This window comes from Magallana gigas, chromosome 8 (genome assembly GCF_963853765.1).
Source record: "Magallana gigas chromosome 8, xbMagGiga1.1, whole genome shotgun sequence".
Lineage (NCBI taxonomy): Eukaryota > Metazoa > Mollusca > Bivalvia > Ostreida > Ostreidae > Magallana > Magallana gigas.
This window is the reverse complement of record NC_088860.1, coordinates 39,564,576-39,583,846: the sequence shown is the minus strand read 5'-3', so window position 1 is coordinate 39,583,846 and position 19,271 is coordinate 39,564,576. Positions and strand designations below refer to the sequence as shown.

General features: G+C 34.3%; 2 protein-coding genes across 2 annotated transcripts in view; one reads left to right on the top strand and one right to left on the bottom strand.

Annotated features, from left to right (window-relative positions):
* The window catches only part of LOC105330688 (26S proteasome non-ATPase regulatory subunit 1), a 99,224-nt gene that overhangs the window by 44,441 nt on the left and 35,512 nt on the right, over nt 1–19,271 (bottom strand). The gene's annotated exons all lie outside the window — the stretch shown is intronic.
* On the top strand, nt 10,024–19,257 carry LOC105330686 (dopamine receptor 2). Its single transcript, XM_011432553.4, has 2 exons — nt 10,024–10,971; nt 16,656–19,257. The coding sequence occupies exons 1-2, from the start codon at nt 10,605–10,607 to the stop codon at nt 18,983–18,985; spliced, it is 2,697 nt and encodes an 898-aa protein (XP_011430855.3). The 5' UTR covers nt 10,024–10,604; the 3' UTR covers nt 18,986–19,257.

The window sequence follows — 19,271 nt, the reverse complement described above, 5'->3', positions numbered from 1 at the left end:
TAAGAGCTTTAGTCATAAAATTTTCAATCAATTCCAAAACAATGTAGGCCATCATGGCGTCATCTGAGAATATACGTAACTGTGTAACTGATGGTGCTAATACCGTGGTATAAAGGTAAAATACCATTTTGCATCAAGGGTGACATGATACCACATCAAAAGAATGTACTTCCTCCCTTGGTATAAAATTCTGACGTACTTGATATTTGTTGCATCAGAGAGGAGGTAAATAAAATTTACACCTCTCCTTTCCATAAATAAAAAAAAAAAACGTCCATCCATTTTACATACTTTTAAAGGATGATAAATCAAAAGGATAAAAAAAAATTACAGGCTCTTAAATTATACATTCATAGATTTTAAGTGGGATTAAAGACTAAATTTAATGAAAGAAAATCTAAAAATACAACTATGATTGATCTACATGCAGTAAATTTTTCCCACTGAAGCCTACACCAAATAACTCATACTTTAAGGTGCCGTTAAAAAAGAGTGTTTATCGGAGATATCATTTAGTTGCAACCATGTTTACGATTAACTTAATAAACCCATGTTTACAAATCATAAAGAAAAATGCCCATAAATCCTTTCCCCAGTGCATGAGAAAAACTTTATCAAATGATGAGTTTGTAGCTTTTATAGGTCAAGGGCAAATCAAGAGGAGAGTCTTCGGAGAAAAAAAAAAAATTAAGCGAAAATCAGGAAGATTGAACCTTACTATCAGAAGGAGCGCAAGAAAACATCAAAGTTAAAGAAATAACAGTGCCTTGTTTACCAACCAATTGTTTAATCTCCGTATAATTCGAAGGCACAACTGAATCAACTTAATGAGTGCATTGAGAGAAAAAGTCAATGAAAACAATTTGTGAGAAAGAAACGGAAAAATCAACACATGATTTTGCTTGTTTATCAGCGGTTAATGCTTGGAAGAGTGGGAAGAACAGATCTGATATCATTAGCATATCTCTGTACTTTAATGATTTAAAGAACGGCAAGAGAATTATATTTACTGAGTTGAAATGCTTAGAGAGCTACATTTTTTTCTAACCTTGACTCATTTACCATTCTATCTAAATAAAAATCCAATTTAAATAAATGGGCAACTCTTTAAAAAAGAAGATCAGACATTCATTCTTATTAACTTGAAATTTTCAATCTGGCAATTATTCATATACCGAAATTTGTATCTATTAAGTTGACAATTAAGATTTCATCAACCGGAACTCTCTTGCAATTAAAGGTGAAATTGTGGAAAGCAGTATTTAGCCCCCTTAACGATTCTTCAAAGAATCACAAGATACACTATATATACCAGCCAGGCTGACATCCAGGTCTGATAACATGCGATACATTCATGTAAATATTTCTCCCAATATCTATATGTCATGATAAACAATGAGATAACCACAAGTATTTTACTGTTTATCATGCAAACATGTCTTCTTTCCTCAGATTCAAAATACAGAGGCCAGATTATAACTAGCACTTATTCTCTTGAGCTATTCATAGTGAAAAATCAACTCTTGAGATAACCGTGACACGGACATCTCTTATAAACCTGTTGAAATCTTTCAGGAAACAAACACTGCAGCATTTTTCACCTCTATAAATGTTTTGCGGAGACAACAGTTTACATGCACACAAAATGTTTGGCATTATGGGAACTTTCACAAAAGGTCAAAGAGTCAGCAAATCAGAAGTTAGGCATGTATTATTTTGACAAGCATTGCTTTGCAAAGTAAAGTAACCTGGGGCATTTTTTCTTGAATAAAATTGTACACAGCTTGTAGAATTTCATAAAATACCAGTATATCAAAGCTTATAGAAGGCTTAACATTATATTGTTAATTATATGAATAAGCAAAATTAGTAGTCAGATAATTGTCATTGATTGCTTTCAATTAGTATACAGAATCATTTTATTTTTCAATTATTCCTGCCAACAAATCTTCCTAAAAACTGACTACAGTGCTGTTCCATATTTTTAAAATTAAAATTGATGTATTATATGACATTCTATATATTGTATGGATACTTTATATAAAATCCTGGACATAGGCACCAATTCAAATGGTGTTCATGTGGCTAAAATGTGTTTGTATACTAGCGCTCCTTAAATCTCTTTAGTCAGTGCAGTTATTAATATGATAATTAATAATAATTTAGTTATAATAAGAAAATATGTTTTAATTATCTAATAACATGATGATCCATTATTTTCATCATTACTTACTGGTGTTTCAAGTCATAAGATCAAATACATGTATCAAATCCTTTTTCATACTTCTTTCACTTACCTCAAAGAGTCCATTTATTTACCTGTACTTTCTTTTAATAAACTTGATCATAATGGAAACTGAGAGTCCAAACCATGGTCATTTTTACCAAATAAACTTTTGATGAACTTACCTACAAAATATAAGATAATTACATAATTTTTTCATACACACATATATATACGAACTAATGTCTAATTGTCATATTCATGTATAATATATAATTTACCATTTAGTGCAATTTTTTTCACAATGTGCACATATGATTTTTCTTTGAATCCCTGAAGAATAGGAAACTCGCAGAAACCTTTCATTCATTCTAATATTTCAGGGAATATATTTTTTTGTTTGAAATTTATTTTAAAAGTTATTTAAGGTCACATCTCTGGAAACTTCTAAAACAACAAAACAACAAAACCCAAAAAAATGTGTTCCCAACCCAGGGAATCCATAAGGTTTATATAGCAAAAACATCATAAAAGAAAGATCAACGAATAAGAAAACACATTCTAGAGTTCCTAGGAATCGTAGTTTTATGATTCCCTGGGAAATATAAAACCACAGAGACAACAAAAATACAATTCCACGAAGCAATTCCAAAACTTAGGACGGCAGATAAATTATCGTTTTATTGTACGTCTTTAACTTTGAAGGCGTTTTTTTTAGAGGGGAACAGCGTTGCCTAATTCACATCACCCACCATCAAAATAAAACCTCACTTCATCCCACAGGGTCTGAAGCTGATCAGAAGGGTGAGAAAGAAAAATAAATCAGCATTGCAAAAACAATAAATTAAAAGTCCTTGGCATTATCGACAGGAAATTACCAAAGATGTGAATGAACTCTACCGTCTGGTGATGAAAATAAGTTGTATATGTTTGTTGTCAAATTGACGAGTAATTAGACAGGAAATTAGTCAAACGTTTGTTGTCAAATTGTCCAAATTGTCGATGTAATTAAGCAGGAAGTGCAAACAACATTAGAGCAAATTACAATAAGAGGATTTTACAAGAAACGGCCTATTTTTATCTCCCTTTTGGCAATACTTGTCGAAGGGCAAAATGTTAAAAATAGCTTCATTTGTATCACTGAAGGTTACTGAAGATATTTAAACATGCATTGATGCTGGACTCTTAAAGCAATAACTGTATACCAACTTTTATTTACTGTAAATTCCTAATTCAATGCAAGGAATTTATATCCGCATAAAATCGTGAAAAGCACCCCTTGCGGATTTTAAAACCTCGCTATTTTCTGAGAGTTTGGAACCATAAGAAATATGGAGAAAGGATCCGCGTTCACGATTTTATATTCTTGCGATTTGATGCAAAACAGCAGCATCGCGGAATTAAGTACTCGCGTAATATAAGGAATTTACAGTACATACTTTATTTTGCAAATTACTTAAACAGGGTTGACTGTGACAACAACAAGTCTGGATCACAGGAGGTTCTGTTAATTTAAACATATTATATTTAACATGGACAATATTTGGCGGAAAATATCATTTTTAAGAAGTAAGTGTGGATTTTAATTAGCGTAATTCTAAATGTGCCTTATTCTAATACACATATGAATGGCATTTAGTAGAATTCTTGATTTAGAGGAAGTAGATTTCCACATAAAAGAATACACGGCCAAATGTAATACGTTAACAGTATACATTCCTGTATCAATATGAATTTTTAATTATTCCTGCAGTGATTTGCAAAAACAAATGACAACAGGTACTAACATGAAAAGTGTCATGATGATCGTGTTAGTTGCGACATAGCATACAATCACAGTAAAATAAATAGCTGAAAATTTTTACCAAACATAGGTATCACGATTTCAAATTCATGTATTGCTGCTGTTATAGGGGATTGGTCACACTTCTGGTCAAATTCTATCTTTATTGATTTTTTTTAAAAATTACAATGCTTTAAGAATGCATTTTTTATGACCAAATGAAATTTAAGAGTAAGTCGTAGAGTTATAATCATGATACAGGGCTCACAATTCTTTGTCATGCAAACAAGGTTCGTGCCCTATTTTGTTCACCTTGGTTCAATATTATCTGGAGTAAAAATTCTTTTTTCAAGCTGATTTGTCGATCTTATTATTCATTTTAAGCATAAATAAGCTCGATAACTTGGAAAAATAATTTTTGACCAAAATCGTGCCTTTTTAAGTGTCGACCTTTTAATTCTTTTTGAATTTTCTTCATGCAAAAGATTTATTGGGTTTTTAATTTTTTTTAAGTTTCTTATTTCATATTGATTTTCTTGATTCTTGATTCAATTAGAATAAATAAAACAGAAAACAGAAATCCATTTTCTTTATTCCCTGTAAAATGCGATGAATCGATGCAAAATAAAGTCCTCTATCTCCTAAGAATATAAACACAGACTGCTGTACTTTAATTGACGCATTTAAAATATGAAAACCTTCAAATATTAATTAAAACCTAATCATAGGTCTGATTAGCAGAGTTTAGCCAAGTTGAGTTTTTCATCCACAAGTCTGCACCTAAATGAACTGTAAAAAATGCTTCACAAGCTCATCAGCAGGTGTATATTCTCTTTTTACCCGATTTTCTCAGAAGCTAACAGACACCGTTGTCACCCAATACAGCTGATTACAGGGCCCTGCATCACAGGCCTCTGAATCTGGTAGACACCGCCGAAACACCAGGAGGATTACCGTAATTTACCCTATCCTAAATGCTGCCGTAATTTACCCAATCCTTCCCCTCGTAAAACCCAATTAAGCCTGAACATTAAAGACAGAACAGGCTTCATAAAAGCAGGGAAAGCGCAAGCATCCAGACAAGCTTCAACTCTGCTCCCCACCGAAATGAAGCAATAATGGGACCAATATTCTTAAACTAATAATTTGTCTGGGGTTAAAGACTAAAAACAGAAAGGCTCATGATTGTCTACAATGGTGTAACCAGAGCGTCTAACAGATTCTGTCGATGAATGCGGATTTAGCTTCCATTCAATATTTTATCAGGCTGCTTATTTATTATTATTTTCCAATATATTAACAACATAAAATTAATTTGCTTTCTGTTGTAATAAAAGTTTACGAGGGAATGTTTGGTAATTCATATATTTGGCCTTAAGTATGTATACATGTATGTAATGATTTTAAGATGATGAATTATAAATCTCATACTTTCCTGTTACAATCTAACATTCATATATTTAGGAAAAAAAACATAATTAACTATGCTCACAAAAAATGAAATTATTTAAATGTATTTATATAACAATTTTACAAAAAAAAAAAGACATTCGGACAGACGATCTGGGAGCTACAGTGCTTCCCATAGTAAAAATCGGCAGTCATCATTTATTAATACAAAATGTAATTATTTTTTATCATAAGGCTTAAAGGTATAGGTAAATTTTGATTTAAAAAAATACAAGTTATAGCATTACAACCATATGTTTGATATACTGAATTAATTATTATACCAGTCTTCTAAAGGGGCTTATTAATAACTCATCTGAGTTATATCTGAGTAATAATTCACAAAACTCACATTGTATTCAGGACTGTAAGAAAAACCAGAGAAATTAACTAAAAAAAATTTTAAGTAAAAATAAGGCCTAATGTTGATTGTCAAAACAGTCATAGATTTTAATACATTATAAACAACATTCGAAAATAAAATGAATTCCTATTTGTTGACATTTTAAAGTACCAAAACCTAGATTGTCTGCAACCAATCAAAACAATTTACAAGATAAAATCAATTCATGATCACATGTAAACAAAAATTTTTAATCATCCCAGGCTATCAAATTTCTGTAAGGACAAAAAATATTCTTGGCAGTTCCATTTGATATAGTGCAAGTTAGATAACTCTGACTGACCATTTTTGTCTTTTTGTGCAGTTACTTCTCTTTGCGTTATGTGATGATCGAGATGTGTGAATTTTTGGGTCGTATCCGGTACATAAATTGCTATCTCTGTACTTTAGTAGACAGATTATGCTGATCCAGCTGCCAGTGATGGCTCTAGTTTACTGACATAATAACTTAAATCCTTAAAAAAGAAATAGCTGCATATCAATCTTTAATCTGCATCCCAGGTGTCAATGTTAAAAAGAGAATTATGTGTCAAGGAGTTTTTGAAGCAGCCTTTTCCGGAAGATATTAGGACTACTATTAGAAGATGCTGCCGCGTTTTTATTATTCTTAAATACTTAATACTCCCCATTAAAAAAGAAAAAAAATTGAAATTAAATCACAAAAATCTAAACTATTTACCAAGACACTCCCTTGGATAACTGATTTTATTCACCAAGAGTGAAATATGGTAATTGAATTGTGTTACATTTTATATTCGAGAACTTAATTTACACCAATTTTCCATCTCATCAGTAGAAATTTACATCCAGTACAGGTCTATGCTAAGCTTCTAATCAGCCTGTAGAGAAAATTAAGTTTAGAAGATATTTCCAGTAGCTTGAAAATTCTTTATAAATCAAATGATCTGGACACTCCTATTGAAAACATGTGTATGTCAAAATGCAGACAATGATTTGATCATTATTATAAATATGTCCTTGATCTTCAGTAAAACAATTACCTTGAACTAGAAACATTTACTTCCAGTTTCCAATTACCGGCCGATAATTGCCTCCCTATCTCCTACTTACCTGAATGTGAATCTGCCTTCTGTCAAAGTCTATGTTAAACTCATTTTTTTCTCTTGACCGTTTTCTCTCTCTCTCTCTCTCTCTCTCTCTCTCTCTCTCTCTCTCTCTCTCTCTCTCATTAGAACTATTTTATCAAGAGCTTGGACTTTGGGTAGTTGTGTCAAACAGCAATGTGCGGTAAGCCTGTCTAGCTATTTCATTGCTGGCCACTTAGCCATGCATGGTTCCATCATTGAAAACAACAAGATTTGTCTGGCTTCTTAGCTAAGATTACACAATCCCTGCATATTTCATTTGAAGCTAGAGTCATTTTTAACATGTTTTGATGCAAGAAATAGATAAATGAGTCCGACCGAAAGTCCAAGGTCTTGTTAAAATGGTTCTATATAGATCCATAATGCACTAGATTTTAGAGGCTGGCTGTGTTGGGCAAGACAAAGTAATTACTTCCTTTTTAGCCAAGCTCATTAAGTAAGCAAAGTAATATGCATATCTTCACATTTTGTCTTAAATACCTACAGAGTTTCAAGAAATTCTGTACAGTAGTTTAAGCCTACAAGTTGCGCTTTCAAACTGTTCAAATACAATATAATACATATGGCCAAAATTCTATGTTCAAAAGGGTCGAAATTCTCACAAAAATAATGGAATCAGAATTTCCTGGTAATATGCTGATCTACACATTGTGTCCTATTAATATCAAAATGGTTTCCCAAAATTTCACGGTGCAGTATATAAAAGAAGCTGCGCTTACAAAAAAAAACCCAGGACTGACAGAGTTTTTTAACTAACTGATGGATGGGTAAACAAGAGGCCCAGGGGCCACATTACTCACCCGAGCAACAATTGCCTTAACTCTGATCAAATAAGCATTACAGTATCCAAATCAAAATATCCTGACAACCAAGTACAGTAGATCTTGCTAAAAAAAATCTAGCAATTTCTATCCACATATTTTATGGTAAATATCAAGCCCCTTTCGTTGTTGTACCTGTAAGAAGATATTTCTCTATTCCTATAACCCCTCCCCCGCCCCACTTTATGGCCCCACTTTTCTCTAGGGAATCATGGTTTGATTAAACTTTAATCTTCACAACCCGTGCTTTCGGACAAGTTACTGCTTTTTAGACTGAAAACTTTCCCAGAATATTTTTAAAAATTTTCTCTATATATTCCAATGTAAAAATTCATCCCCCATTGTGGCCTGCCCTACCCCCAGGGACCATGATTTAAACAAACTTAAATCTGCATTATCTTAGGATGCTTCCACTCCAATTTGAGCTTTTCTGGCCTAATAGGTTTTGAGAAGAAGATTTTTAGAGATTTTCTCTATACATTCTTATGTAAAAATCCATCCCCCATTGTGACCCCACCCTACTCCCGGGGACCATGATTTGAACAAACTCGAATCTACACTACCTGATGATGCTTCCATACAAGTTACAACTTTTCTGACCTAATAGTTTTTGAGAAGAAGATTTTTGAAAAATACCAACACTTTTTCAATAATTCTAAATCATCTCCCCTTTAAAGAGGGTGTGGCCCTTCATTTTATTACAAACTTGAATCCCCTTCACCCAGTGATGCTTTGTGCTCAGGTGAGCTAAAAACAATACCCTCTCGCAACTTTGTTGCATGGGGTATAATTGATTTATTTAACAGTAGTTTTTCCAAAAAAAAAAAAAAAAAAAAAAAAAAATCACGGATTCACAAATTTGATTTAACTCGAGACATCCTATTCCAAAGAGGCTTTTAACTATCCATAACATGTATAAGGTCTTAGAACTGAATTATATGCTATATCTATAATAATTAAATTAATGGTATCTTTTTAACTTGAGATGATTAAAATGAAATCATGTTTTAAGTTTTTAGTTGCATTTTAAAGAATCATGTGATTAATTGCAAATCCCATTGAGAGAAAATGGTTTTGAAGAAAAACTTTGGTCTAACATGTTCCTTCCATAAAAATCAGTAATTTGAAATCAATATGATTTAAATATTTTATCTTTCATCATTCATAATGAATCAATTGCTACTAAAGCTCCATTGATAAATAAACTGATACTTTTCAACATATTATATCAACTTGACAATCAATAAATTTTCTTTATAACATGAAATATTAAACCATTGAAATAATGTTCCTAATTTAAAATAGAATTCATAAGAAGAGATTGCAATGGAATTTTTGACATAATTTTTCAATACAATAAAACAGAGAGTTCTCATCCCATTTCCAATACAGATGTCAATCAAATTAACAGCCAATACCCGTTAGGTAAAAACTCCTTCATCGATAGCTCAGATAGGGGTAATGGTATTCAATAGTTTGAGCCTGAGGTCGAAAGCAATAAATCTGTGAGAGGAGGCTTCAAGCAATTATAAGGAGCTTAATGTTGGCCTTTTTTTGGTTATCGCAGCAATTACACAAGAGGACAATTCCAATACCGAGTATTAAATCTAACTGATTATGTAATGTTCACCTGCAGTAAGACTACATAAGGAATTTGGCAAATTTGGTCCTGATCTACAAGCGACTCTATTATCGGAAGCCTAATTTCTACAAGCTGTAAAGGCCCTGTGGAAAATGGAGCAAATTAATTTTGGTCTAATTTGGATTTTGTACTCAAGTCCTGGCATCTATGACCGATTTGGTGCATTGATTGACCAAATATTCACAGATAACATCAGTTTTGTGCAAACGTTCCTGATACGTACTTGATCTTCAATCAATTTATAAAGTCGTTTGAGTGCACAGAATACAATATCCAACATATATGCCAGGAATTCTGGTTCCAGAAAATGCCCCATGCTCAACCGTATAAATGTTTCAATATCTGCTTTTTGTCGGGCAGAGAACAATAATTTAGGGTGGTTCAAATTCGGGAGACTTTAGTCTACAAAATCCTACAGTTCTTCTGATTGTGGATTACTATAAATCAAATGCTATCCAGATTCCACACTCTCTGAAGCTTCCTCTGAAATTTATTGAAACCACAGGGATGCAGAGAAGACCAAAATCTGAAGTCACTCAACCGACTACAAAACTTTGATAAATAAAACCTACAGAAATTTTTCATTATCTATCTGAATCAGTCAGCTTACTGAGCTTAAAAGAGGATGAAAGCAAGCAGATGAACAGAGCAAAAAAACAAAATAATTTATCAATTTAGCCAAGGATAGACTAAGATGGTAGGTAGCAGTTGGTTTAGTTTAGCTCCACAGAATTCCTACCAAAAAGATGTGAGCTGTTTTGTGAGGGGGAGTAATAGCCATTTTCTTCTGCAAAATGTGACCAATTAGAGTCCGATACATCATAGAGAACTGGAGACACACCTGGCGGATATCAAAATCAATGGCTCCAATGAAGAGCCCTGCACGCAGCAACTGGTGGAGGATGACTCAATACTCTAATGCCTTCTTGCATAGTCCAAAAGTTAACATTGCATCGCTTCAGCAGCTCTGAAGCTCTTCCTAAAAGCTCACCAACATCAATCAAGTTCAACTCCCAAGGAGTTAACACAGTTGTGAGTTGGAATAATACATCATTTGGAGAAGGAGTTTAATAACTCCATTGGAGAACTATAAAATATTTTAAGAAGGCGAAAAGAAATCTTTGACTTTGGACTTTGCATTACCCAGAGATGTGATGGAAGAAATATCATTCACCAATGTCACCATTTCTGGAGACGATGCAGGTTGTCCTAACCCTGCATACTGAGGTGCACCCTAAAATCAGAATGAATTTTTCCGACCATGTTGGAGGGTACGACATTACCAGTTTTAACAATATTTCCTCCCCATTAGTGAATTCCACGGCCATCAATGAATCAATTCCTCACTCCCCTAAGTGGGGGGTGCTGGCCATCATTTTCATCGTGTTCTGCACGGCCCTGGGGAACCTTTTGGTGTGCCTAGCGGTGATCTGGGACCGACGCCTACAGAACATGACCAACTATTTCCTAATGTCGCTGGCGATAGCCGATTTCTTGGTCTCGATTTTGGTGATGCCGTTTGGAATGATAGTCGAACTCTTTGGTATGACTAATTTATGATTTAAATTATGATGATCTTATTAATAATGATGTTTTAAATTCAGATATAAAATTATTTAAAATTTGCTATTACTATCAGTTTGAGAAATGAAAAATCTGATAAAATCAAAATGATTTATATTCCAGATATGAATCTATATAATCACAAAAGTATCACATTGTAAATTATTTCCCACTTATTTCTAATTTGCTGTCTTTTTTATTGGCAAAAAGGATTTCTCCAAATGCCAAAATTGGCTTTTTTCATTTTCATTTACAAACATAAAATCTTTATGTTTACAAGTCAGTTATGTGCTCAAAAGCAATGTTATAAAACCTCTGAGAAAAATTTCAACCAATTTCAAAACTTCATGGTATTGGCAATTTAGCAATTATTCTCAAATCTCTCTATTTTCCACATGAATTATCAGAAATTGATAATTTTCTGTCTACACATTAGAGACAATCATTTTCTCTTTACACTAAATATCTCTATAAGTGGGTTTAAATTTCCTTTCTTTCTTTCTCTCTCTTTATAACACCTCTCGCTTTATCCCATTTCGATATTTATTTCTAAAATAATAGTAACTGAACAACAGATGCAAATATGAGAATAGAAGCGATTTCTCACCCAAATACTCCGAAATTGCCCACATATCATAAAAAAAAACCCTCAGGAGACCACAAAAAGACTCGGATTAATTCAATAGCAGCAATCATAAACTTGTTAAATTAATCTTCCATCGTTTTCCTTGTTGCAATCCTAGAACTTCTGTTGACAATATAATGTAGTCAGATTTACGCGGGTCTACAGATACTGCTGCCTCCCTACAGATCTGTAATAACTGGTACATCACTCTTAGAGGAACAAGTACAGCAACTATAAAGTATCGTATTTCAATAAAAACTCTGTGAAAAATACTCATTATTCCTCAATGAATTCTTGTTTTTCCTCCTGCTTGAGGCCATAAATATATTTTTAAGTCATTATAAGGACTTGGCATCAGACATAATATTTCCTCGAAGGCTCATATTTTCCTTCAAATTTATCCCAAGATTGGGATTTTTATGCATCCACCTTTTACTCCAATTAAACAAATGTGAAAAAAATTCAATTATAATATGATTAATAGAAGAAAAAATGTAATTCAAAATGTGATAAAAGTTTGTTTAAAAAATGCAGCAAAGCAGTTTTTCCAAATCATTACATAATATGACACATACAAATGAGGAGGTGGGGGGGGGGGGGGGCCACAATATTCTATGATATTAATCACACAAGGTGGTTAACCATTGGCCCCGACCTTCGAGATGATCAACCCCTAAACGGCAGCTTCCTGTCCCGATGTACACTACAAAAACTGAAATCCAATCAATGTACATAAGTAGAGACCTCAATCCGAGATAATCTGATCAGGCCAAATTATTACTGCCCATCCATCGTTATTAGGAGTCTGTGATCTAATGTATGTAAAGACATGGAGGATGAAAGAATCAGTCTGCATTCAGTTAAGCACAGTGTTACAATTACAAACATCTTTTACTTTCAAAAGCGTTAATTTTTGTGAAAGTGATGTTCAAGATAATGTGATTCGAAAGAGCTATACTTGCTCTGCACTTTTAGAAGACAAATATATTAATTTCATTGATACATGCTTTTTCATACTGTAAACATCTTTAAATAATGTAGATTGATGCTGTACGTTTAAAATGCAAATACATAACGACCCATGTTGGTTATTAAAGACATTATTTTTTTCGAAATAAGAATTACAAGCATATAACCCCAACTTATTATAAACCTTTATCTAAAAATGAATCAAGTAAAAATGGGAGCTTAGGAGTTCAAATACTGGAGAAGAAAATTAATTTGAATTTTAAAATGTGCTTATTTACTTAGAAAGACAATTAAAGTAAAAAAATCCTCAAGCCATGAATGATGCAGCTGTTAATAAATGCTGCAGACTGAGAAGCATGAAACTAGTCCTTTGTACGATAGATTTTTATTAACATCCGCCATTAATGCGAGATGCTACTTATATAGTCAGAGAGCAAGCTATAAACATCATCCATGTCCCCCAAAAACCTCCATTCTCAGAGAATTATTTCTGCGATAACATGCCAAAATTGAAGCTTACAAATCGTTCTGAACATTAATGTATTCCCTACAGCTTCACTAAAGTCAGCAAAATATCAATATTACAATGACACGCAAAAAAGTCTGAAACAACTCGTGGGGATCTCTGAAAATTGACCATGCCCAAAGGATTGTTCGGGGTTAAAAAGGGACAAAAATGAAGAAGATTGGAAGGGAATGAGTAAATAGATGGAATTATCTTTTACTGAGCTCTGATCATGAAAGTTGATAGATTTGCAATAATCCCTGGGGTGATACATTGGGGGGTTATTTTGTTCACTTATTAACTCCTTGTCATCAAGGTCCTTGGGATATGGAATTGATCTCACAAATTAAATTTAATCACGCATTTGATTTAAAGTTCAAAATCAATATCAAGTTTTTATAACATATTACTGGATAGAAATTTAAATAATGGATATTAATTCTTGGTTTATGAAATGGATTTCAATATGTTGATTCAATTCTAGTGCGAAAATCAATTATTTTTTTTAATCTTTTTGATATAGTACAATAATTTTTTTCTTCCTTTTTTTAATATCTATATGGGATTTCCAAATTGGTAACATCTTTAAAATGTCAGGGTTTTCTGATAACAAGCAAAAAGATTCATTACCAGTATCAATGGATGACCAGATATTTACACACATTAAAAAATTTAAAATCAAAATCACAAAAATCAATTTAATATCAAATTTAAATTTCATAGAATCTGTAAAGAGATGATACAGAAGCGAGAGAAAAAAAAAAACCACTTAACATTTTTGCTGCGGACATGCAGAGAATATAAGATCCCCAACAGATTTCTGATCTTTTACTTATGATAAATTAATAAAGTGCGACAAAGTAATCAAATATTCATTGGTATCGGAAACCTTTCCCTGCGTTATCGGAGCCCTACTGAATGTTTGGCGTGCTTTGTGATTACTATCAGTGTTATCAATGGTTTGATACTGAAAAATGTTGCAGCACCAACACATTTCTTTTCACTATGAAAAATTCCAGAATGCATCCCGCTGCTCCCCGACTTCCCGCCAGGAGATAACGTTCTTTAATGATCTGGACTTTGATTAAAAGAAATGCATATGCCGGCAACAAGAATATCCAATTTTTTATATTTTCCTCCTCAATATCCAATTTTTAGTCAATTGCAATCTCTGCTCTTTTTATGACATTCTGCCTATGATTTATGTGTATGGACTAGAAACAACCATATAATAACGATAATATAAGTAATACTGTAGCCAAATCACAAAGATGATAAAGATCAACTCAAAGCTGTTATGAATAGTAGAACATGCTCTCTCTCTCTCTCCTCTCTCTTTCTCTCAAAGCAGAAGTCATCGCTCCTTTTCTCTTAATTCAAGCAATAGATTCAAATTTCTTCTTTTGATAACCATACTACCGTATTTCACGGAATTTAGGTCGATACGGTTTATTGGGCGAAGGAGGCCGTTTTTAGCCATAAAATAAAAAAAAGTATAAATAGGTCGACTTCGAAGAATTGGTCGAAAAATTACCGCTAGTTCTAATGAATAAATGGTTTAAACCAATAACGTTATCATATAGTAGCCTTTAATCTTATTTCACAGTTTTAAACAAAAGGGAAATAAATGTATTTCTTGAAAACATCGTAAGAAAATGTCTGAAATTGCGTCAAAATTTTCAAACCAAATAATTCAGTACGGCCGGTTTTAATTAAAGATCGTTTTTTAATACTTCCCTGCCATGTGTACAAACTGGTGTTAACCGGGGGATAGTTACCTAGCCTGGAGGCATGACTACGGTAGCACATGCCACCCTGTGTCTCTATGTGACTTTTTACTGTGTATATACACACGAGTCAACCTCTGATCTTATTGAAGCCTGCAGGCATGAGTAGCACGTGCCGAGAGTTCAACTGTGTATAAATAAAGTCAGCGCTACCCAGACTGATTTCAGAGACACCTGGCTAAAATTTCATCGAAAGTTTTATGTTGAATATACAGAAAAAAACTTGTTCATGTATTCTATTACGAAAACAAATTGTTTTGTTTTTTTATTTCTACCCGACGATATTTCCCCCCCGTAAATACCCTTTGTACGGTTCTCATTTTACTTTTACCGCGCGAAATCGATTTCCTGTTTATCGTAAGCACACGATCAAAATGCATGACAGCATTTAATGATTCAGTCAGTGATCTAAGTAAGAAATGTAAGAAGAAATAAATCTATTTACATTTAATTTTGTTTAAATGATAAATTACTACAGTATATTGATTAAAATCCATACGATTTTTACACAGAAATTCAAGCAGTATTACAGTAAACACTCATGATTTTATTGGAGGGTTGCATAAATTTTTGCAAAATTCCAGCCAAAAAAAAAAAACATAAATTGGGCGAAGCGATGAATAGGGCGAGGTCCACATGTCAGGGGAAAAAAGTATCGACCTAAATTCCGTGAAATACGGTACATATATCATTCTCAAAGCTGATTAACAATGGTTTACTTCTCTCTTCAGATACATGAATTCCTCTCTTTCTCAAATCTTTTCTGATTTTATAACTGTTCAGATATTATTTCTGAAAATCACTTATTGTTTGTGATTAGATTAAACTCTCAATAGCGGTCCAATCTCTGCAAATGTTGTCCACTCAGCGTACTCCAATTTAATTATTCTCAAGAGGTACAGTACTGCCCTAAAGGAATATCCAATAAAATATTTCACTCTTACAGAGTGCATTAAACTTTATGAATTCTGTGAAGGGGAACCAATGCATGTCTGTCATTCTCTTAATTCATCATATTTCTACCAGTTACAGATAAAATCTCTTTCGGCAATAAAAATTTGGCAAGAAATAAATGTGAAGATAACAAGCATTCAGGATCAATATATTAACGTTATTTTCTACTGATTTCTTTCTTTTCGGCCCGCAATCTCCAGTTCCGGGAAATCTTAAATTTGCTTGCTTGACAATAAAAAGACACATTGGCGGGCAAGATCAATTTCTATGTTGCATGCTAATTGGAATATTTGCTGCTCCCACGATTTTGTCACAGATGAACCCGATTTGTAAACAAGTTTGTGGGTGTGGTGTGCTGTACCATTGAGGGCAATTACTCTTCAATTATCACACCTCCCACACATGGACAAAGACATTTTATTTGACTTATTCTAACTTCCCTACAAACCCTTCCTTTTTGCTCTATCACTTTTATTTCTGGGTATCATATTTTGATTTCGTGAATGTACTTAACTAAGCATTGAAAGTTATTGGTCAGGTGTGATTGTGTGTAGGTGGGGTTTGATAGTGGGGTGAGTGTGGGGGGGGGGGGCCAAGCCAAAGGAATTTGAGGCTACTAGACTGCAGAATACTAAACTAGGAGCAAATTATATAATAATTAAAATAATTGTCCCTTATTTACAACAATCATATATTAATATGTAACTCCATTCATTTTTATAATAGGTTGATAGGTTTATAATAGGTTTAAAATAACTCACTACCCTAACCCTAACCCTGACAGTTTATCATCCATTGTAGAAACTCTACATTCTGTCTTACAGGGGACTTCCCGTTGCGTCCGGAGTTCTGTATTTTCTGGGTCACCATGGATGTTCTGATGTGTACAGCCTCCATTTGGCATATGTGTACCATGTCCATGGACCGCTACTTTACGCTCAAATACCCAATGAAATATGGCCGAAACAAGACCAAAATGACGGTTGCTCTGAAGATTCTGTTTGTATGGCTAGTATCCATCACCATAAGTAGTCCCATCTGTGTTTACGGAATAAGCGACACAAACTCAGTTTTCAACCATGGACAGTGCGTTCCGGCCATTCGTGACTTTGTCATCTATGGTTCAATATTTGCTTTCTACATTCCCTTGACTATCATGCTGATAACCTATATTCTAACCATCAGGATTCTCTGGAAAAACCAGAAGCTCATGAAAACCATTGACAGATCCGATTTAAAAGCCCTCCAGAAACACAGCGAAAAGTGCGAGCTGAAAACACTTTTATGTCCACCATCAGACGACAAAGATAAAAGTAATGCATTAAGTGATAGTGACCCATCCGTGCTGGGAACGCTACTGAATACCCCAAAATGTGACAGTAGTCTGCAAAGTCAGACCACACTCCTACCCAATGGAGGACCATGTTCCTTACCAAATCCTTCCGCAAGCCAGAAGTTTCATTCTAAATATAGCATTATGTGTGTGGATAATGTCAAAGAACAAAATGAACTGGACATGGTTCAAATTAAACCATCTAATCCTGTTGTGAGACTACGAATGGAAGAAAAATCGACCGCTGAAGGGGATTCAAAACTAGATCAAAAAGCCTCGTCCATGTTGTGTCTAAAAACTCTGGCCGATCAAGAACCTTCATCGTACAGTTCAATCTGCAGAAAACCTCAAAGGTCTTATCCTCTGATGTCTGGTCGCGGAGACAATTTCTTGCGCATAAATTCGAACGATTCGTTAGTGAAACGGTCACTGGGGAAGGCTTCTGTGTCGGTACACCAAGCAGTGTCATGCTCAACCGTTAATACTTCTAACTCCATCATATCAAACCTCGTCCCTTGTTCGGGCAACAGCCATTTCCACAGCTGTAGCGACATTGGGAAAAAGGACCTCAAACTTGTGGAATGGAAGGAAAATTATTCCAAAATCCAGAAAGAAATGGATCAAATCCTAAAAGGCGACTTTGACAAAGACGATTTTGTGTGCAACAGATCTCATTTTCTTGCTCAAGTTCAAAGTTCAAAACTCACTCCCTCAGGATCTGAAGAATCTGTTTGGAGCAAAGAAATTCATGAAGAGCCAAAGATTGACGATTCCCATCAAAATTCAGCAGATGACAGAGATAATAAGGGACTAATTGTGAAGCATTTGCAACAAATTAGTGACAACAGTGAAAAACATGCTTGTGATGATGATGACTCATGCATTGATGAGTTAACGCGCAGCGACTGTCAATTAATTCCCAGAACCGAGGCATCGCAACAATTCACGATGGCTATCAACAACAACAACCATCACACAGCATTCTCAAAATGTGTTACGGAAACCAGTCTCCTTAATGTTCAACATGTTACGTCACATGGAATGACATTATCTTGTCCTTGCGGAAGTCGCAAAATGTCGCAGTCCAGTATTGACATCAGCACATGCAGTCGTCATTCCACTGCTCTATCTGAATCAGGTGATTCGTTAAATGACCACTCGGAAACGTCTGAGAGCTCGGAATGCCTGACCATAAAACTTCGGCCCGACACCCTACACATGTGTTCTATTCCTAATCAAAAATCGTCCAGTCCCTCCACTCCGCTTCTCGGTTCCCGTGGTCGACTCTATAATGGCTCCAGTCGTCAGCTCTGTAATGGGACAAGTAAGCATCACAGTTCATCAGGCCATGAACTAAACAACGGGGTGCTGAAGACTCATACCATTCACCGCCTGCTCTCCAGGCTGAACAAGTCTCAGAGAATGATGCCTGTTATGTCCAAGCGAGCCACCACCAACGAACGCAAGGCCTCTAAGGTGCTAGGAATCATATTTGCCGTCTTTGTAATACTCTGGACACCGTTTTTTACGGTGAATATTCTCTCAGTGACGTGTGAGCACTGCATGCAGAACGTGACGCCTGAACTGATGTCAGTGTTTGTGTGGATGGGATACACGGCTTCGCTGGCGAACCCGATCATATACACAATGTTTAACACTGCATTCCGCCGTGCATTCATTCGCATCCTGAAATGTCACATCTGCATCAACGGTTCTCTTCGGGCTGCTGATCGGAGCACGGTTATGAGTTACCCCATGTCGTATACCGAGAGAAAGCGATACTGTGGACAAGTTTCAATGAATCATCATTCTCCCTTGTAACTTAATTCTGCCACGTAAATTTTTTGACTCCATTTATGTGAGTTTTTCTAAAACCTCAAACCCAACCTACCTATTTGAATGTATTTCTTCAAATTCAAATTCATTTACAATTTTTATAATCAAAATATGGAGGAGAAAAAATCAATGTGTTAAGTAGTATGTATGAATTTTTTTTAGTAAAAAATATACAAAACAATGAGTGTTTGAATTGTATATGTATGTGCTGGTTTTAATATACTGTGAAATCATTTTATGACTGCAAACAGCCATTAATGCTTTATTTACC

Coding starts and splice junctions, on each gene's coding strand:
- LOC105330686 (XM_011432553.4), top strand. CDS start 10,605: ATGTCACCATTTCTGGAGACGATGCAGGTTGTCCTAACCCTGCATACT. Junction 10,972..16,655: donor AATGATAGTCGAACTCTTTG/GTATGACTAATT, acceptor TCTGTCTTACAG/GGGACTTCCCGTTGCGTCCG.